General features: G+C 35.6%; 1 protein-coding gene across 1 annotated transcript; it reads left to right on the top strand.

Annotated features, from left to right (window-relative positions):
- The first annotated feature begins 251 nt into the window (after positions 1-251).
- LOC100892993 (lactadherin) lies at positions 252-21,294 on the top strand. The gene is made up of 9 exons (XM_030996699.1): positions 252-436; positions 2,246-2,350; positions 4,588-4,746; positions 5,648-5,824; positions 8,966-9,285; positions 9,898-10,054; positions 19,588-19,808; positions 20,485-20,634; positions 21,151-21,294. Exons 1-9 carry the CDS (start codon positions 286-288, stop codon positions 21,292-21,294), a joined length of 1,584 nt encoding a protein of 527 aa, XP_030852559.1. The 5' UTR covers positions 252-285.
- The last annotated feature ends 875 nt before the right edge of the window (positions 21,295-22,169 follow it).

The raw sequence follows: 22,169 nt of genomic DNA on the forward strand, positions 1-22,169 counted from the left end.
TTTTGTTCGGTAACCTTAACCTATGTGAATGAGCTTTTAAAGAACAATGTTGACAGCCAATGTTAGGTGTTGATCCTTCATCTATTGGTTGTTTATCAAGAATATTTCATTCAAACGTATATTTATATATTTATTTGTTTCCTCATTAATTCATATATTTATTTATTAACATCTGGTTATATGCGTATAAATTCGTTTAAGTATGTATTTGTCAATGTATGCATTCTTTAACACACTTTCATTGTAGCATTACATGGCGTACATGATGCCTGTCCTCATGTGACTATGTCATGTCCTTCGATCACTCTGGAGAGCGGTGAGACTGTAGAATTGATCCCGAAACCGATGCAACCCGATTTGGACTGGTTAAAAGCCAACCTCCCAGCAGGCCTGCCAATTTCTGATGATGTCCGGCTTTACTTTTGCAGCGAACCAGGTAGTATTTTTATGCAAAGTCCCCAGCATTTGTGTAATACTGAAATGAAATAGTTTTATTAATATATGGAAGGTTTATAATTCCGATAAATAATATACTGTGCTACCTCATTTTCGAAATAACAAATCCTATTTCATCTTCGGAAATATGAACCTTCGGAATTACAAAACTATCGGATTAAAAAATCTCCGGAATAAACGAACTATCGGAATTACAAACCTGGTAGAAGGTTGGTACGTGTCATATACTTATTTGTTGGAATGTCATTTAGCACTGTATATACAAGCTACAATGTTTATTGTTAATTTGTGATTACTCGAGAAACAATAACACTTGTTGATTTTATTGCTTATATGAGTGTTTTATATATGTATTGTGAAACAAAATATTCATGTATACCAATAAAGTTTACTAATGAAATTCAAATTCAAATTCAAACCTTTGGAAAGACGACATGTAACCGAAAAATAAGGCTGTATCCAAAACAATGCATTTTTGTTTCAATTAATATTTATATGGCACTGAAGAAGAACCATTTTTTGTATTACTTGTGGATTACCCTATTACTTTGACCAGGCATTATATAATTATAAAGATGTCATTCATTCAATATAATTACAATTTTATATTCAATAATAGGGGATGTCGTGATAATTATAGTGGTTAATTCAACCATACAGGGTTTGAATCTCAGCCTGGCACTAAAATTTGCTTTGGCAAGGCATACTTGTCCCTCTCCACCTAGATGTAAATGAGTAAGTCTTTCGTCTACTTTGTGCATGGCTAATCGTCAACAAAACGGAGTTAAGTCTTTTGTCAACTATGTTTGTTGCTACGGCAGGTAGACAGTGAAAACGAATTTGTTTTATCAAATTATGGAAAAGCAAGCATTACTTTAAACAAAAAAACTTTGATATTCCTCGCTGATTTTTCCTGATTGAGGAATCATATGAAAGGGTAGAAAATGGACTTTCTAGAAATGTGATTTTCTCGTTGAAATTCAGATACCGCCCGCCAAAAATATTTTTGGTTTCCTCTCTTCAAGTTGTTTTTAATCAGTCATGTGTGAAATTATATGAGTTACATAAAAAAAGATGAGGATCTAAGCTTCACAAATATGTGTCATTTATTAATTATAATTGTGATTAAGTTATTATAAAACATCGATACTTCTCGGTTTCGTTTTTTTCTGGGACGCACTGCATATGACTGGAAGTGCTTTCAACAAGGCGCAATTTCACGGACCGCATTATAAATGAATTGCCCCTTTCACATGTTAAAGGTGTCAATTTAAGTTAATCGAAGATCATAATATACCAGGGCTGCTGTTGAATAAACAGGAACGGAAGTTTTCCGATGTGCGCTACAAAGCACGCAGATCAACTACGTTACAACGAACAACATGATCAATAAATGACGCACGACTGATTACAGACATTCTGAAGTGGCTGTGTCCGAAACCCAGATCAGGTCCGTCATTTTTCAATTTGAATGGAACTTAGGGCACACCTCCGTCACATTTGATGGTTGAGGGGGGGGGGCGGCATCGGTCTAACTCGAAAACGAAATAAGAATTTACAAGACTACTGTTTAGGGAGATCTAGTTGCCCAGGCGTATTTGTTTCAATTCATGTCACCCCCCCCCCCCCCTTCCCGTTCTCTCTCAAGTTCTCGCTTTCTTATTTATTTTTATTTCTTAGCCATTGGATTGGACACGACCTCTCCCGTCCCTTGTTTTTACACCACTGTTTTGGCTTATTCACTTTCTTATCAATGTTTTTTTTCTCCCTGTGTTATTTCTGTCACCAGCATGCCTCTCAAACCCTTGTCTTCATGGAGACACTTGCGAGGAGACGGACACAGGATTTACTTGTCTCTGTCTAGAGCGCCACCGTGGTGAAAGGTGTGAAGAAGGTAAGTAATACAAAGGGAGTTGAATGATTTGTTGTGTAACGGGGGACCCTTGTCTAACATCGAAATGATTGTACCTATGAAGATAGCGAGCATGGCGAGATAATATGACTAGCATGGTTTTTACAAAAGTAAAGCCCCGTCTTAATATAACTTTTCGATCTCACCCGAGTGACATGTCGATGAGAAACAGTGGGGAGGGGGGGGGGTCTGATCGTAAAAAACACGGTGAGCTTTTGCCTGGCTCATGGACACCGTCTTAACCAGCCATCCGCAAAAACATCATCCGGGTAGGTTACCATAACAACCGCACCTCCCTCATCGCGATCAGCTGGCGCGCACTGTGTACATGTATACACTTTTTGACGTCATCTACCCGGGTAAAATTCCGCGCGCGTCTTAACAGGCCGTTCATCAGGATGTCATCCGGACAACGTCCGGACGTCACCTCGATATCACCTTGGCCCGACTACGGGGAAATTTACCTCGATGTCAACCTCGATATTTTCCGGACGTTAACCCGATTGACGCATCTTAAAGGTAAAGACCAGTATTGGAAACGCCCCAATTTCAAAAAATGAAATGGAAGCTCTTATTACCAATCATGTGAAAGAATATGTTTTGAATATTACATGACGATAAAAATGTTGACGGGAAACCGCCTACTCATTGATATATTTGGTAAATTAGTACATCTATATACTGTTGAGAGATACAAATGCACGTGTCGCGCACGTGTGTGTAGTCCCATATACATCTTTCTGTGTACAGTGCTTCTAACTTTATGAAGACTTGGCCAAATTTCTTATAATTTGGATGATTCCAGAACTTTGCAGTACATCTATGCTAGATGATCAACCTTTTCTGATCGATTTCACAACGTTTCTTTCACTATGCAATTGCATGACCATAACTGGTCTTTAGCTTTAAAACAGGAAGGGGGTAAATGTCATCCGGACAAAATCCGGGCGACACAGCGACTTTATTTTCCGGTTAAGAAGGAGTTTAGATGCAAGTAAGTGCGACATCGCAAAGTCAGATTTAGATATTTGTAAGCAAGGAGGGGGGGCAGCAAACCATTGTTTACATAGAGGCACTTGTCAGCAGAGCAAGACAATTACTACTGTCTCTGCTTTGATAAATGTCGTGGTAAAAGCTGTGAGGATGGTAAGACATAGGTAGAAACAGACAAGGGTTTGTTTTTTCGATGGGGAGGGAGGAGGCAAACCTTGGTCAAAATATTTGTCTCCATTGAGGACTCGGCGAGTATGAGGATGGTAAATGAGAAAGAGGCATAAACGGAGGTTTTATTTAAGGGTGTAAATCCTCGTTGAACCCTTTTTTTACATGTATATGGGGGTAACTGTACTCTTGAGGAGAGCGATACAGGAGTTTCCTGCCTCAGGTTTGAAGACCATTATGGTAAACATCTGAGGAAAATTATTGGCTAAGTATATGAAATAATAAGTACGGTCAAACCAGTTTAATAGTGGCCACCCCTATATAAACGTCGCCTGTCTATAATCACCATGTATTTTGACTCCCTTGAGGAAGAAAAGAAGAAGATTATTGCCTTGGATGCTCTTACTTGACAAGTTTGACTGTTTTAGAAATAATCTACTGTTTTGTGTAGTATGATGAACACAATGTTTAAAGTTGATCAGAAAATGTGGTCATGTGACCTTGTAGATCTCCATGTCTGCGCTATTGTGATAAACTGTGTTTCTGCAATAGTTCCCAGAGGGATTTCACAGGGACTCCAGAAATACGTTTGTACGAAGTGCTATTAAAATGAACTTTGAGTGGAATCTATATTTTCATGCAGTGAAGTAGTGTATCGTAATAGTGACATCCTTTTCGTTGAATTTCCCTGCGCTTCGTCCAACGGGAACGAATGTTCAATTTAATTACATATTGACATCCAAGTTTTCATTTTAGCAGCAGGCCCTTGAAATATAGGAGTGGTAGATCACAAATCGTTCATTAACTATTCATTAATTGCAATCACACACAAAAAAAAACGTGTTCTAATACGACTAAGGCTTGAGTACTTAGTGACTTTGATGTAAATATACATGTAAGATGGTCAATTTACGTATCTAAAAAGTACGTATCTATGACACTTTACATCGCCGTAAATTCTTGTCTAAAACTTGTTTTTCCCGGGTCACTAATTGAGTTCCGTTTTCTCTCTTTTCCCCTATAATATATTCGTCTTATTTTCATTGTAAACTATATAGATGTAACCATCAATTCGTTAAAGCTTCTTGGTGAAAAGAAAAATGAAGGAACGCTTGCCTTGACATCCCGCTCCAGTCCTAACACGTACGTGCTGGTGAATCAAGATCATTGGAACAAGAACTTATCCCAATTTGCATGTCAATATCTAGGGTTTGAAGGTAAGACATTATCATTATCATCTTAATGGTCCTCCACTTCTTCCTATTATCATATATTCATAAACAGCCGTTTTCTTAACAAGCTTCTCTTTCCAGCAAACTTCCCTGTTAATATAAATATGATTTTTGTTTCCCTTCTAAATTATACTCTCTGTATGATTATGTTACCAACATATTTAATTTGCCTCTTTCTTATTGTGTTGATGAGTGATGGTTTTATGAGCACTTGTTCATTTCTTATCTTCTCTGATCATGATTTATTCATAATCATTCTCAACAACCAGATCTTTGTGGCCTGTAATCTTCTCTCAATCTCTTTGTTTATGTCCAACACTCACACCCGTAGAGAAAAACTTATCAGATATAATGACTCAAAGCTATGTGTTTTGGTTTTCGTGGTAGTGTTCTAATACTTTTATTACGGATTTCATTTGATTAAATGTACCCCTCGCAATTACAATTCTTTCATTTATCTCATGACTACTTTTTTTCGAATCCGATGCTAAATTTACCCAAGGTATTTGAAAGTGTGGACTTCCATTATTGTTTCCTATTATTTTTGAGATTCCATAGATGTGTTTCAGTCTTTGTAAAAATATTACCATACAATTATTTATTGTCAAACACTGGTGTTATGATCAAGACTATATATATTCTGGTCGAGTTGGAGATTTAAATTCCATTTTCTGGTTGATTTTCTCCCTCTTTAGTCTCTTATCCTTACCAGTTTTCAAAACGTTTGTTTCGGGAGCCTACCATAATTATGTTGCATGTCATCACAAATCAATTTTTGTGGTACTCGATGAAGTTAATAATTTTGTTTTGGTTTGCATTTTTGTCTTCAAAATAATATTTTGACCACTCTTGTATACTACTTTTTACTTCAACTTTATTGAACAAGGAGTATTTGCGACAGTGAGCGGTCCACTGTACGAGTCCCCGTCCGTCGATGTTCCTGCTGAAGCCGAATCAGTGGTATGTCCTGCAAATGCCACAAACATCACCGACTGCTGGTACAGTGAGATTAAAGTGGGACATATAAACGCGAGTGAAATTATTTCCATTGTGTGTTGTCCCGGTGAGTAGTACTAATAATGATATTAATACAAATAATCATGATAAAAAATAATAATAATAATGATACTAATAGAGCAATGATTACAAATATGATGATAATGGTGATGATATTACAAATAAAATGATACTAATAATAATGATGATATGCCTCTTCTACACAGGGTAAACAGAGAGTTACTTCGTCAATAAAGCTTCATGAAAATGAAAACGTGTTCTACGTATACAAGGAGTGTTAACAAATGGAGACATATTTTAGTTGGCGATATCTTTATAACCTGCAGTGATATTCTTTAGTGTTCCTGTGATTTCCAACATAATTCAAGCGAAAAATACTAAACTAACGATCATTTTTAAAGGAATTTTGTAATATTGTTCAGATGAGAGAAAAGGGTGTTAAGGAATTGACGTCAAAGCTAAATGTACAATTTAAGTTAATCTGAAAGTTTGAGTAAAAACGGATCATTATTAAATGATGACAATTGTGAAAAACTGATCCGATCGATTCCAGAATTCTCAAACTATATTATTATAACTTAATTAAATTCCAGGTGAATGTAAATCATCACAAAGCAATGAATCGGCTCTATAAACGATTCCAGACATTTAAGTGTCTTTGACAAATTTTGTCAAGCCTCTCTCATATCTTATTTCCAAAAAAAACGGTTGGGAAATTCAAAAATGGTTGTGAGAATGTTAATGTTAATGTTAATCGGTTGTTAGAGCCCCCAATGTATTACTGGTAGCTACATGCTCCCTCTATATAGAAAAGTTCCCCAATCGGTGCATGTTGGTCCCCCATTATCCTCTTTTTCTTATTCTAGTTGATAGCTGAGTTAATGAAATAGCAACCTGTCAGTGACCTCGCTGTGTGTCGCTCTGTGTCTAATCCCTATGGCCCAGTAGTATTGACGGTCTTTAAGGAAAACCGTAAATATCTACGTGGTTCCAGAATTTTTTCAGGAATTTATGCCTGTTAGAGATATTTACAGTAGAAAGAAAATAATAATAACTTTTTATACAAAAATTACACATTTTTTCAGCAATCTTCAACAATGTTAACGAGTCACTTTAAGAAACGTAGCATTTCAAAACTCTTATTATAATTGCTTATTTTGCAAACAAAACTTGAGGTTGGATTTTAAAGATACAGTTGAATTCTGGTCATGCGATTGCATTGCAAAAGAAAAGGTGTGAAATGGATCAGAAATAGTTGATCATGTAGCATGTAAGTTTTGGTGTGTACTGCAAGGTTTTTGAGTCATCAAAATCATAATAAATTTGGCCCAGTCTTGGTAAAGTAACAAGCACTGTACACAGAAAGATGTATATGGGACTACACACATGATATCGGACCTACTTACATTGATTTTCTTATCTTTCTACGTTCATAACTCGGCCAGTATATATTTTCTACTAAAATTGTTTGGCAAATGACATTTATTTGTAATATTGGACATTCAGTGTAACTGTATGTTCCGTTTGATTCTGTGAGAATTCATTTTCTTTTTGTTTTTACTAGAACTCAAGTTTATCTTTAAAGAAAAATAAATACACAAACATTAAGACAACAATAATATTTTAGAAATAATGTACCCAAGGTAACGAAAATGTAGAATCTCTTATACATAAATAAGTGAATAGCCATGTGCAACAATCAAAATAATAAACATTATTAAACAATTTATTGTAAGCTCATGAGTACAACATTTCATAACGATGTTATTGTTAAGAGAGAAATGCAATGAATTACATCATTGTACAGTTAGCATTCCCCTGGCGCCCGAATGTTTTGGCGCAAGCTCCCAAAATAACATCAGTTATTGATACAAAAGGGGTTATGAATTAAAATTAAAAATCATTTACACGCAGATCAATGTAATGTAATGTATTGTTTTTGTTGCATAACCTAACATATATATACATTTGAATACAGTATATTTTTCCTACAATATATTGGTTGCCATAATGATTGAAATAGAAATGAATAGAAAAAGTACGAAACTTATAATACTCCAAAGCCTTCTTCAGATAATTTCTTTTGCAACTTGTTTTTAAAAGATGTTTTAAATACAGGTTTAAAGGTTCAAAGGTTCAAAGGTTCAAAGGTTCAAAGGTTCAAAGGCTCAAAGGTTCAAAGGCTCAAAGGTTCAAAGGTTCAAAGGTTCAAAGGTTCAAAGGTTCAAAGGTTCAAAGGTTCAAAGGCTCAAAGGCTCAAAGGTTCAAAGGTTCAAAGGTTTAAAGGTTCAAAGGTTCAAAGGTTCAAATGCTCAAAGATTCAAGGGTTTACGTTTATTCTCCACTTTCTCATTTCGGATAAACATATATAATAAAACATAAACAAACAAAAAAAGCGCATTACCAAAATCGGTACAACAATAATGTTGCAACTCTTAAACAATGTACATACTTCTTAATCAGTGAACATAATATGAATGTAAGCATTATAAGATAGTTTTAAAAGATAATCATTCTTAATTAACATCACAATTTGAGAAAAAGTGGAGGAACCTTAAAACAAAAAATAAAGCTACTGGTCCTTCTTTAAGGAAAAATTCAAATTAAAAAAAAAAGGGGATAACGAGTTTAGTGCTAGGGCAGAGAGGGAAAAGAGACGAGAATAAAATAGACAAGAAAAATGGAGGAGAGAAGGTGAAAGAACAGGAAGGATGGGTTTGAAGAGAGAGCGAGCTTGAGGAGGAAAAGAAGAGAATATGAATTACAAGGAAGTAGAAGGGGAAAATGAAAAAAACAGGAAGAAGGAGGAGAGAGAAAGTTCATTTGTCACGAAATACAAAAGCGAAATGTGTACGCCTGATATATTAGGGGGCACTGATGCGTAATGCCATCTCTTTGTAAACATTTGAAAAATTGTACATTTTATTATTTACTTAGATGTTATAACATTTAAAAAAATTAAGGAGAAGTTAGGGGATACTACAACATCCCTCACCTACGAAATTTTACCTAGGACGGTAAAATGCATTTTAAGATATCAAAATGCAACACCGCGTATACTGACGGTTTTATGACTTGGTATGGTGTGAAATATTATTTTCACTCTCGTGTTTTATTTACACTTCTAGGCCCCTGTCTTTCTACTCCGTAATATGTTTTTATTATTTATTGACCTTATTTTCAACAGTAAACCCGTGTAATATATCTGGTCCACCTCTCGGTCTTGAAAGTGGTGCTCTTCCCGATTCGGCTTTCTCTGAATCATCCTGCCACTTGGCGCATTGCAGTCGTGGTGGCCGCCTGAACTCTAAGTCAGCCTGGCTCCCAGACTCGACCGACCCATCCCCTTGGATGCAGGTTCAATTTGAGTCTAGTTATATCGTAACGGCCATAACGACTCAGGGTAAAGTAAACTACGATGATTGGGTGACGTCATACACTTTTTCGTCTAGTTTTAACAACACGTCTTGGACTGATTATTTGAACGTATACTCTGGATCAATCAAGGTAATTCCAAAACTGCGGTTCCTCACACACATTAAAAAAGCTATTAATCATTGGTCTTTGTGATCAGAGATATACTGTGTGACCTCGTAATAATACCATGGGACAAAGGATCTCACATTTCTCGTTTTATGTAATAATGGGTGACTAAAAAAGTATAATGGGCAGATAAAAGGCAAAATAGCAACATACATAATATATGTTTAGGCCTATGTATATAAAAACAACAGAAGATTATTTTTACAACCCATGCAACTAAATGAAAAGAATATACACAGAATTAAAAGAAACAAGAAACAAATCTCTCACAAATAACGCCTTGGTTAAGCTAGCCATGTTGATAGGGAGCGCAGGAACTCAGGTAGCTCTTCTCCATTTTACACAATGTTGTTTAGGGTACTTAGATATGGACTTCATAACAAATGGGGGGAAAAAGAAGAAGAAAAAAAAGATGGCCATGATATACATAATTGGCTCTTCTTGACAACAATTTGTGTAGTCAGCGTTTTATTAATTCACAGGCCGTATATGGTTATGAACTAACGATGAGCTTCATTAAGACTGAGTTTTCTTTCCAATACTTAATGTCATTCTCATTCAATTTATTTTTTACAGATATTTCCGGGAAATTACGACCATGATAGCCATGTGACTCACACGCTTGCTAGGCCGATAGTTGGACGCTCTTTTCGGATCTATCCAAAGACCTATCACGTTTACTTTTCTTTGAGGATGGAACTATATGGGTATGGACCTCTAACTGATGCTATAGGTAAGTGCAGAGTACATGTAGGACTGATACTGCATGAGAAGGTTTATATATAAATTTGCTGAAAAATTGAAAATAAAATCGTGAGCTTTGTATGTCAGTGGGAAAAAAATTGTCCCCTTAACTGCATTGCTCTTGAATTGCTCTCATCATTCTGCTAGAGACGGTCAAAACTTGAAAACTCTCGACGAAAAACTTGTGTGTAGTCCCTATCACCCATTCATGTGGGGAATGCATTGACTTCAGGCGCGGTTTGAAATCCTTTTTATTTCAATTTTTGATCATGTTAAAACCCCCGAGTATATATCATTTTGATATGTTCTACAAGGCCAACCTTTCGCAATTCTTCTGGAAAGTTTATGTCATAATGTGATGTTATGGCCAGTTCTGGTCATATTTTTGTTAGGAAACAATGCAGTGGGTTATCATGGGGAATGTGAAACAATTTTAATGTTAGTCGGTATCGAGTTTATCAATCGCACAAATAATGTAGTGTTCTATTAAGACCAACCCTTTATCATTGTCAGGAGAACCGCCCCATCGCACACTACCCCATCCTCCTGCGATCCGATTTTCGAAAAAACGGCAATTATATTAGATATAGAAATCTAAACAAACATCATATTTTTAATGTAGGTTCTGAATAATGATAAGAATAGTATTAACATGAATTGTTATATTTTTTGTATTTATACACATCTTTAAAAAAGAAAGGTAGCTCAATCAGCAAATAAATGCTGGTTTTTGTTGAGGCCCATCATAATAAACAAGTATATACATTTTATCAACACATCAAAATATAAATAAATATAGAAAATTACAAAACACGATTTTAACAAACACAAAATTGCAAACCAGGTTATAAATAAGGATTTGAACATGAGAATAACGAAATAAAAAATATATATAAATGAAACAAACATGTAATTGCCATATATCTTAATTGAAGCAAACAGTAAAAAAAAAAAAAAAAAACAGCAACATACAACCATAATAACAAACCAATAAGAGAAAACAAGAAGAAGATATAATAACATATATACAAAGAGGAGGGAAAGAAGAGTTATATCATACCATAATCATATTACAACGTGTATGTTTTTTGCCATTTTGCCAATTCTTGTTTAAATGGTTTCATATTTTTGTATAAATCGAATGTGTTCGGGTAGTTTATTCCAGTTTGTTGGACCTGTGTCAAGAAATTACTTCTGATAAAAGGTCGTACGAGCATGTGCCATCCTAATTAGCATCTTATTTGTGCTCCTTGTTGTTCGAGATGATATCGCTTCAATATAAATAAACTTATTACCGAGTTCATCAGGTGCAGCTTTATGTAAGCATTTGTGAATCATACAACAAGATGCTCTAACAAACAAATGATCTATTTTCGGCCACGTTAGAATTTCAAAAATGTGTTCAGATGGGGTTTCCAACGAAAAACGAGATATCATATATGCTGCCCTTTTATGTAATCTGTCCAGTTTACTATGATCTGCTTCAGATCTCACCTACCAAACGGTACACCGGTAAATTAAATGGGGCACTACAAAAGCCAAGTACAGTTTGTTTAATTGTGCTTTATCAAAATCGACGAATAGATCGTAATTTCTGTTTCAAAATAAAGCAATACCTCCGATATGTATTTGTTTAAGTCAAGACTGTTCTCATTTATAACTTCCAAACATAATTCAATCGACAGCATACTGTTATCTAATGATCTAAGCTTTTGCTTTGATCCTAGCAGCATCAATGTTGTCTTATCACTATTCACTTTTTTCTTTTTTAAATTCAGTTATGAGTTCTGAGTTTTTGATCGATCGGGTGGGTGGTACATGCGCAACATTACTTATTATAGGCTCTGTATAAGCTTGGCTTGTTAGAACTCTTTTGAGTAATGTGCCACGGGATTCCATATCCTCAAACTGCTGGCGAACAGAGCAACAAGACCAAGCTCTGTAATTATTAGGATCTCTGTCCAGTAGTGCCGTGTCTGTGCCGTCGAACTGGGACGACCAAATCCATTGATTCATACATAATTTCTTTTCCCCCGTAACATGAGAGTAATTTTAATAGTTTCATACTATTAATTAAATGTAAAGTTGACTGTTATTGTATATTTTTTTTTAAATGGGGGCACGCTACAATAGTCCTATCTCGCAACCTGGGGCAACGTGTCTGACACGGCCGGTTGTAGCAACTACTCCGAAGATCAAGATACTTTAATCTCGATCTAAGGAGACACGAACGAACTATTCAAAATCAACTTATTTTTATTCAGCCAAGAATTCAGTTTATCATGAGCTTTTGTCAGTTTGAGTTCTACCTCTTGCTTAGTTTTTCCCATGGACATTCATCGTTTTCTTAACGAATTCATTGTAATTGTCCCCGTCAATGTCGTCTCAATAGCATTCCGTACATGTTTCTTCCCTTTGGTCTCATCATGGTCGCCGGCAAAAAGCCGGGACAGAATCAAGATAGTGATTTTACACATGTTAATCTACATGCGCAGAAGATAATTACTCGCCTAAATCATGGAAAATAGATGTGCAGTTTGATTGAAAAACATGCTGATATTACCAGGTAGAGGTTATTTTTGGATTTTTTGGTTGTGATTTAAAATCCCGTTTCCCCCTACTTCCTTATAATATTCCAGAGTTACAACGCACAGGGCTAATACAGATCATGGCCTTCTAATTGTTTTATAAGGTCATAGGTGTGTGCGAAAGTTTGCGAATCAGTAATAATACATTTCATATCACCCAAAATCTTCTGCTTTTCAACTTTGCTGCTCCCCATTGAGGATGCTTTTATTTAAGACACACTCTTACAGAGCACACCATCCAAACAAAACCCAAGCGAGGGAAACTGCTCCTTTGGCAATGACCGAAAATGCTTACGCAGTCGTTAATGTTAACACAGCTGAATGTTCTCATTAAGACGCACATAATCAGAAGGCGGCGACTATGATTGGATCAAAGAAAGAACACGTTGAATGTCCATCCGTATTAAGTCCATGGTTTTTCCACAAACAGAAATAGTAGTATCATCTGCATATATATATAAACAATGCCATTTGAGATGGTACATGGGAGGTCGTTAACATATAGAGTAAAGGAGCGGGGCCAGGATGGACCCTTGTGGAACTCCCATTGTTATATTTCTAAATGTTGATTTTTCTTTCTTAATGAGACAAATTGTTGGCGATTTTCCAAGTATGATTCAAACCATTTAATTACATTAGGGGAGCAACCACATTGATGTAATCTATTTAAGAGGAGAGAGTGGTTGACTGTATCGAATTGAGTGCAATTAATTCTTCTTGTCAGAATCGGCTTCAGATCGTAGACAATCGCCTGACGTCTACGAGTCTGAAGCCGATTTAGCTTGTCCTCAAGAAATCGTCAAATCCCTCGAAATCAATTCAATATTCAATTCAATTCAATTCAATAAGGGTTTATTCATATGACGTTCTTGCAGTCGAAGCTGAATTGCAGGTCATTTATACAAGGTAAAAGCATCATGATATTTAAAATACACTGAGCATAAAATAAAATAACATTAATGACATATACAAGGAAAAATATACTAAATACATTTTTATACACATAATAGGCAACATCATTAAGCATAAACATATAAAAAAAATACATGAAGCTTACTTTTTTTAATAATAATCGTTTAAGATACGAACAAAATAGGGAATAGAGCTATTATTAAAGCGATTGGTTTTACAAATAAATTGAGAATATTTCTGTACATTTCGTAAATTAAATTTAACAATTCTTTGACTTGGTAGCCATAAAGAACACAATTCATGCTTTCCCAACTTAATGGCGAAATCCAAACAAAGTTTATTCCTACGTTCTTCCAACGTTAACTAATTGCACAATTCTAGAGCATGATTATATGTGTCATAATTAAGTCCCAAAATAATTATAAATGCCCGTTTTTGTATTCGTTCAATATTATCTGTTTGTATACGTGTTAGGTTGGAATGAAAAAGTGGTGCACAATACTCTAATATTGGTCTTATGTATCCATTATAAACAATAACGAGATCACTAATAGGTCAATTAAAACGTTTCAAGGTACGTAACATTTATAACTTTCTATTGCACTTCTTAACATTTCCTTTACTTGAGTATCCCATTTTTAACCACATTGAATATAAACTCCAAGAACTTTGATTACATTTTCTTCATTTAAAAGTGTCTCATCAATATACAACAGTTGGTGAGTTTGATTTTTGTATAAAAGAGACCGTCATAGCAATGCATTTAGTTGGGTTAAGTTTCATATTATTGAGTAAAGACCAATTTTCTAATAACAATAATTCCGATTGCAATTTTGATATTTGTGTACAAGTCCGGCTTTCAACTATAGTTAAATCATCTACATACTTATACAAAGGGAGTAAACAATCTTGACATGCATCGTTAACCATAATTAGAAATAATATATGCCCCAATTTTGTACCTTGAGGGACTCCTACATTGTTATTTTTTACATTTGAAATACGACCTTTATACCTTACTACTTGTTGGCGGCATTCTAAAAAAATTACTATTAACGAAATGACACATGGTCTTACATCCAATTTAACAAGTTTGCAAATTAAAATATTATGATCAATCCGGTCAAACGCTTTAGAAAAATCGGTTAAAACTATGGTTGAAATTGTTTGTTTTTTTCATCTGCACTTTTGCATAAATTATGTAATATTCCAATTAAATAATGGCAAGTAGAAAGACCACGACGATTTCCATACTGGTTTTTATCAATCATATCACCAATATCCTCCCACAACCACTTAGTAATGAAAGTTTCAGCTATTTTAGCAAAGTAAGAAGTTAGGGCTATGGGCCGTAATTCAGGTAGAGTTGGTGGATAGGATTTGGGTACTGGTATTATCTCGGCATACTTCCATACTTGTGGAAACACCCCTTGCTTAAATGCAAAATTAAGAATATAACATAATATATAAGATAATTCATAAGCAAATTCACGTAATATTCGGACAGGTAAGTCGCCTAAAATAGTAGATTTTTGTAAATTAAGTTTACGTAACAGATCATACACTTCTTTCGGTTCTATTATTGAGCAATCCACAGGTGAAGGTAAATATGCTGTTAACTTCGTTTTATCAAGTTTCGGTAGGTCTGCTGCCACAGATAAAAACTTTAATGCAATCGGCTGCTTCCGGCTGCTTCCTTAGAATGTTCAGGCTGATCAGTTGCAATACGTGGTATGTCAATGGATGGTTGATCTTGAGGTCCTTGAGTGATGAATTTTATATGACGATACCAATCAGCGGGATTATGTATTTTAAGTGTATGAATTCTTTTATTATAAAATGAGTCCTTAGCTAATATTATTGCATCTATAACTTTGTCTCTAAAATATGTCCACAGCTCTTTATTACCAGAGTGCCAAGCTTGCTGTCTTCGTTTAATTATCTCACAAGATATCCAAGGTTTATCGCTTGCGTGAAATTTGACAGTCTTAGTAGGTAGGGACTGATCAATATGTTCTCGCACAACACTATAAAATAAATGACACATATCCGACGGGTCGATGATTTGATACAAATCTTCCCAGGTGTGATGGGTTATCCAAGTGCCAAACGCTCGGATTCCACTATATGTTAGAGGGCGCACTCAATTAAGATTTGATAATTCATATGACGATTCGGATCTTTGATCATTAGGATTCAGTACATGTTGAATATTTTCTATCAAATGTTGTTACATATACATGTACCTCGACAATAGGGTCGTAGTCAGATCGCATGGCGTGCGATTGTTTTTACTCATCCATCATAAATTCCCAGCGTGCGACATGCTTAAACATGTGAGTTGGTAGTGGCACCTTAACCGGTGTAAGCGAATAATACCCAGAGCACATAGGATCTTTCCGCCGTAGCCAATAGTGCTGCGTTGTGATGTGGTAGGGTTCCATTACTTTAAGATTCCAACGAATACGGGGATAATTTGATCACATTTCGTCTAGCGCGTATGCAAAGAATAATTCAATTCCATCGGCCAATGCCGAAAGGTGACCCTTAAAAAAACTAATTATTATCTTTTCCCTCTATTTGAAATTCTCGTTTAGGTTACGAGTTGTCGCGGGTTTAACTCCCGGACAGGCAGCCCCCCCCCCCCCATCTGTAAGAACATGAATATTGTAGATGATTAAATCTCACCATGGACCTGTCACATTCACACATTCACTGTCACATTCATGCTCAAGCAATACAGCAAAATATTGCTTAAAATAACTCATGTACACCTTTTACAGGTATTTTATTAGCAAAATAAACATACCTGTTTTTTCATAATCATTATAACTATTGATTACAATATACGTACCATTCTAAATTACAAATACCTCCCTTTGTTTGTACTACATGTGTTGTTTTTGTTTAGTTTTTTTTTTATCCATTGCTCGTATGTTTTTTTTTATTTTATTAGTACGTTATTTACCTTGTTGACAGGGTAGATTTCCGGATTACATTTAAGGACAAATATATTGAAAGGACAAACTTGCCTTGCAAATTAGTAGGAAATATAAGAAAAGTAGTGAGAATGTCCAGTTAAATTTTTAGAATCACTTATCACATTATCGATGAAAACTTCTGAAATCTTTGAATATCTGAAAGAAAAATATAGAATCAACTCTCGAAAATATTAAAGGGACTTTGTAACATTGTTCAGATGAGAGATAGTGGTGCTAAGGGAGTGACTTCAATGCTAGATGTACAATTAAAGATTATCTGAAAATTTGAGTGAAAACGGATCATTATTCATGGTGCAAATTGGGAAAAACTGATCCAATCGATTCCTTAATTCTCCCAACTATATTATTCTACTTCTATGCTGCTACTTGTCATAGCCTGTTCAGCATCAAGACAAGGACAATTTAATTACATTTTAGGTGAATGTAAATCGTCACAAAGCAATAAAATGGCTCTAGATTCCATTCTTGACAGTTAAGTGTTGACATATTTTTATAACCTGTTTTATGTATTTTTCTCATGGAAAAACGGTTGAGAAAATTCAAAAATGGTTGGGAGAATTTACTGTTAATCACTGTTAGAGGGTGCCTCACATCAACGCCTTCAAAGAAAACCATAGATATATTTGTGGTTTGAGAATTTGTTCGGGATTTTTTGCATGTCAGAGGGTTAGTATAGTAGAAGGAACATAGTCAGTAACATTTTATACAAAAATTAAGCAATTTTTTTCATCAACCTTCAACAATATTACCGAGTCACTTTAATAAGTGTAACATTCGAAACGAATATAAAGTATGTTTACTCCCTAGATATGCACTCCTGTCTCTCCGTTACATGCTTACCGTTCATGATGTTCATGCAACGCATCTGAAATCTCTTGATATAATATTAGATATATATTAAGATATGGTTAGGAATACCGTCACGTGGTGCCAACCTTGCTGTGGTCCACGGTCCTGATGGCTTGAACATACCTTCCATTTCGGACCTTTACCGAATCTGTCATTGTCTGGCTTAAAGTAGATCTAGGGTCAAAGACGACGATGTTGTAAATCACGCCATTGACCGAAGATTAGATAGGGAAAGGGGTGGTCACGACAAACGTCGTTCACTTTGGAAGCACATGAAATTCACTCAAAAATACCAGACTCTGTAACCTGGAACCAGACAAAAAATGTGATTAAAAAATCAGTTCAAGATGTATGTAGAGAAAATTGGAAAAGGTTGATCGAACCATTACTTGTACAGAGGGAATTCATGAAAGTTGTTCATATGGAAAATACTGATGTAACCTGGAAGTCGATTATTTATAACTTACCTCAGAGCGTAATGAAGTTCACTGTTAATGCAGCAATAGATAGTCTTCCTACTAACAAAAACCTGTACCGGTGGGGAAAAAGAATCTCTGATAAATGTAACCTTTGTAATTGTACTGGCACTCTGTACCATGTTCTTAATAATTGTGAAAGAATGCTCGACCGATATACCTGGCGCCACAACAATATACTACGCATCATGCTCAAACACATTATAAGTACTACCCAAACCTCGATGCCATATGTAATATGTGGCTGTATCAGAGCTTTATACAACAGTATCAATATATGTTTAGGGACAAAGTGCCGTAATTTAAAGAGGATACCGACCTTTCTCCGTATACAGTCATTAACAGATTTTATATGTGAATTCCATGTTAAATGTCTGTCAATGGTAATGCCAACAAATGTTGCTTCCTCCACTTCTATTAATTCTGCCCCAGATATTTTTAATCTCCCTTTAAGCACAGCCTTTCTTCTACGACTACTGAAGAACATGAAATTGGTTTTTGACGCATTGATAGTAAGCTTATTTGCAGTGCGCCAATTCTGTATTGATTTTAAATTTTCATTAACTTCACACTCATCTATTTGATCTACACCTTTGGGAAAAGTATGAAAAATATTAGAATCATATGCAAATAGTCTGAAATTTAAATAATTGTTCACAGTTGGCAAGTCATTTATATAGATTAAAAACAGAGTTGGTCCTAAGACAGAAACTCTTCAAACAATAACATCTAAGTATATGCAGACATGGAAGGAGAAAGCATCAATGGGGGCACCATACCACCAAACATAATACGTACTCAACACAAACCAGACATCTGCCACATTGACAACAAAAATAAGGACATTATCATCATCGAACTCACAGTCCCCTTCGAAATAAACATGGACAATGCACATCAACGAAAACAAGACAGATACACAAGACTAACACATGACATAACAGCAACAGGGTGGAAGAGCACACTAATCTGTATTGAAATCGGTTCACGTGAACTCATAACCCCACAAAATAATTACCGTCTAAGAGAAATACTCAAAGTCACTAACTCAGCTAGGTACCCCGAATCCAGAGACGAACTATGGAAGGCCGTTCTATTTAGTTCTTATGTTATATTCCAGGGAAGACGTGAGCCAGCATGGCAACTGGATCAATACCTCACATTATAATTTATCAATTTTTATACATTAATTTTTAATCATTTCCTGCTTATCAATGAACTTGTGACCATTTAGTACCAAACTGGCAATATTTACCGTAATACGTCACTTATTTCGATTCAATTCCATTATTGACTAATGTATCATTTATGGGGATCTTTCCTTCCTCATCATAATGTTACAATCTTCTTCTTTTACCCTGTTCTGTACTATACCACTTCTTTTTTCTCTCCTTTTCTCCCTTTCTACTTTTCACCTCTTCCCTTTCCCTTTCTCTCTATCTTGGTGCTCCTTGTAATCATTGTACATTGTAACTACAATGACGAATATTTTGTATTATAATGTACTTTCCTATTGTATATATTTTTTATTATAACCTGCCGCCTAACTCACTGGGTTGACGGGCCTGGTTTTCTGTATATGCATGATCTCTAATAGAGACTTGATTTATCATCAAAGTAGTGAGAAGGTCAGTTAGGTGTTTTCGTGTTTGTTTTTTTCATTTTTTTTTTTCATTTTGTGTTTCTTTCTTGCAGCGTCGCTGAACCTCGATGCGAAACTTGGTTGCACTCCTCCTGTCCTCGGCGAGGGGCTCGGCGTGGAAGATGGTCGGATACCAGACTCTAGTCTGACCTCGTCATCGTTCTTTCATTCCACCCATGAAGCTTACAGAGGAAGGCTGAATGAAGTTTTCGTTACAGAAGTATCCGCCGGTGCGTGGATCCCCGCCCCTGGTGACAACACTAAGTGGATAAAGGTAATTAACCCTAGCATGTTTTAAATGTGCGTTGAGATAATTTTAATTGAAGCGGACCCATACACTGTTAGAACAATGATCATCATCGTCGTCATCATCTTGATTTTGATTTGATTTGATTGTCCATAAATCTGTTTTAATGTTTTCAATGGTGGTGAATAAATAAATTCAAATCAATATTATCACATAAAACGTACATAAAAAAATAAGCACCGCTTGAGGTGACGTCCTCTTCATAAATAATAATGTAAACAATGTACAGTTGAAAACTGAAGGTCAACAAAGAAAAATGAGAGAGAGAGAGAGAGAGAGAGATAGAGAGAGAGATAGAGAGAGAGGGAGAGGTGCATTCAGATATTAGCACCTGGCAAATATCAAGCCTGTATACACCCAAAACCCTGACAGAAGACCTGACTACTCAAATGATTATGTTATAAAGTACAAGGATACATGCTACAAAATGATAGATATAGGTGTATGTACAAATACCGATGTTACAAAAAGAGGTATTAATAGAAATAATTAATTTTTGTTTTGTAAACAAGGTTAAGGGCTGGTCAGACCCAATCTACAACGAAAACGAGATATGACCTTAGTATTGTTATCAAACGCAAGATAATCTGCCATTTTATATATCAATATATTTTCTTGTTGTCATCATTAAAATCTCACAAAGGTTGATCTCGGCAAGGATACTTTGGTAACTGGTGTTATCACACAGGGAAGGTCCATATTTATCCAAAGGATGACGTCATTCCAAATCTCCTACTCAAGGGATAACACAAATTGGACCTTTACTCTGGAAGAGCAGTGTGGAGTACGACAAGTGAGTTTCATTTTCGCGCTTCCAGAATTTTTTTTATATACTTTTTTATATATTCATGGTCTTTTTACTTATGTATTTGTCAAATGTCTGTATTGTGTTTGCATCCAATTTTTTCCCCATATCTACATCATTATATAATTACATCCAAAAGCATGAACTTCCTTGTATGCAAAATGAAAGGATTAAAACAAAACTATTGAACAAATATAAACAGTTCCATTCTAATTATGTATGTGCCTTGGCGATGAAGTCTCTGTGCCATGTTGCGCTTTTCATGGAAGAGTTATACCAAGTGATTCGAGGCAAGACATTAATCAACATTTGCCATCCTCCTTGGAGGTTTCCGGGGGTTATATGAATTGCATGGCCCTTGGGAATAGCAGCAGTGATACTGATGAGGCTTTTCTTGGTTAATACAAAATTATAGATTATTATCATCAATATTATTATTATTATTATTGTTTAAATTATTATTTTAAGAAACTTACACTCTCAATCACTTTCGTTCTCTTTCAGACATATGCAGGAAATTATGATGCTGCCTCAACTGTGACCATAGTGTTTCCTGAGCCAGTAACCACACGGTACGTCAGGTTTCACCCTGTAACATTAATTGGACCTGGGGCTTTGAGATTCGAAGTACTTGGTATTAACAATTGAACCTTTCAAAATCCATAGCTTTATTCGTATTCGGACTTTCACTATGACTTTCTTAACTGCTTCTATCTGTTGTGTTCTTTAAATTTATAAGAAAAAAAACTTATTATCAGGATGGATGTTCATTTTAAACCAGAATGTAGATGTTCGATGAAAGTAGTAACATCTAAAAGTCAACGAGGAGGATTTTTCAGTATGAGAAAAAGTCGTTTTTCCCCCTGAATCATTCAGACGCGAATTGGCAGACTGAGATAAACCACCAATTTCCCGATCGCCAGTGGTTGTCGTTTCGGTGATTACAGTGTGTCAGACAGCTGGTATGCGCCCCGTCCGGGTTCATGCTGTCAGGTTGCGTTTGATCCAGATAGCTTCCTGAATCCTACTCGCCCAATCTTGGTTCTCTCTCGCTACGAGCCGCGTGCCATCCCAGACTATAACGTGATTTTATCTGACCGTGTGATTTGTAACAGGTAAATTTTCCTTTTGTATGTAATAAAAGAACTCTAAAATCATTATCACAACCATCCTGATGAAACTCTTTCATAATGGACTTTCATGATTGTTTTTGTAGATTGATTCAATCTTTATTCACTTGAAAAATAATGTAAATATAACGTTTGATTTGTAGAGGTGTCGAAGTCGGGTTGCTTAATCACTTGACTGGGAATGCGGAGGTCGTTGGTTCGAACTCCTGCACGGCAGTTATGTCCTTGAGCAAGACATTGTATATACATTGCTCCTCTCCACCTAGGTTTTAAATTAGTGACCGGTAGGATACACAGGTAAAATGGCGACCAGCTGGATTGCTCCACAGGGAGTAGAGACTGTGCACATTAATGTGTGGAATAGTAATTGAATCCAATGACCGGGGCAATATT

Source organism: Strongylocentrotus purpuratus, unplaced genomic scaffold, assembly GCF_000002235.5.
Source record: "Strongylocentrotus purpuratus isolate Spur 01 unplaced genomic scaffold, Spur_5.0 spur5_contig_856, whole genome shotgun sequence".
Classification (NCBI taxonomy): Eukaryota; Metazoa; Echinodermata; class Echinoidea; order Camarodonta; family Strongylocentrotidae; genus Strongylocentrotus; species Strongylocentrotus purpuratus.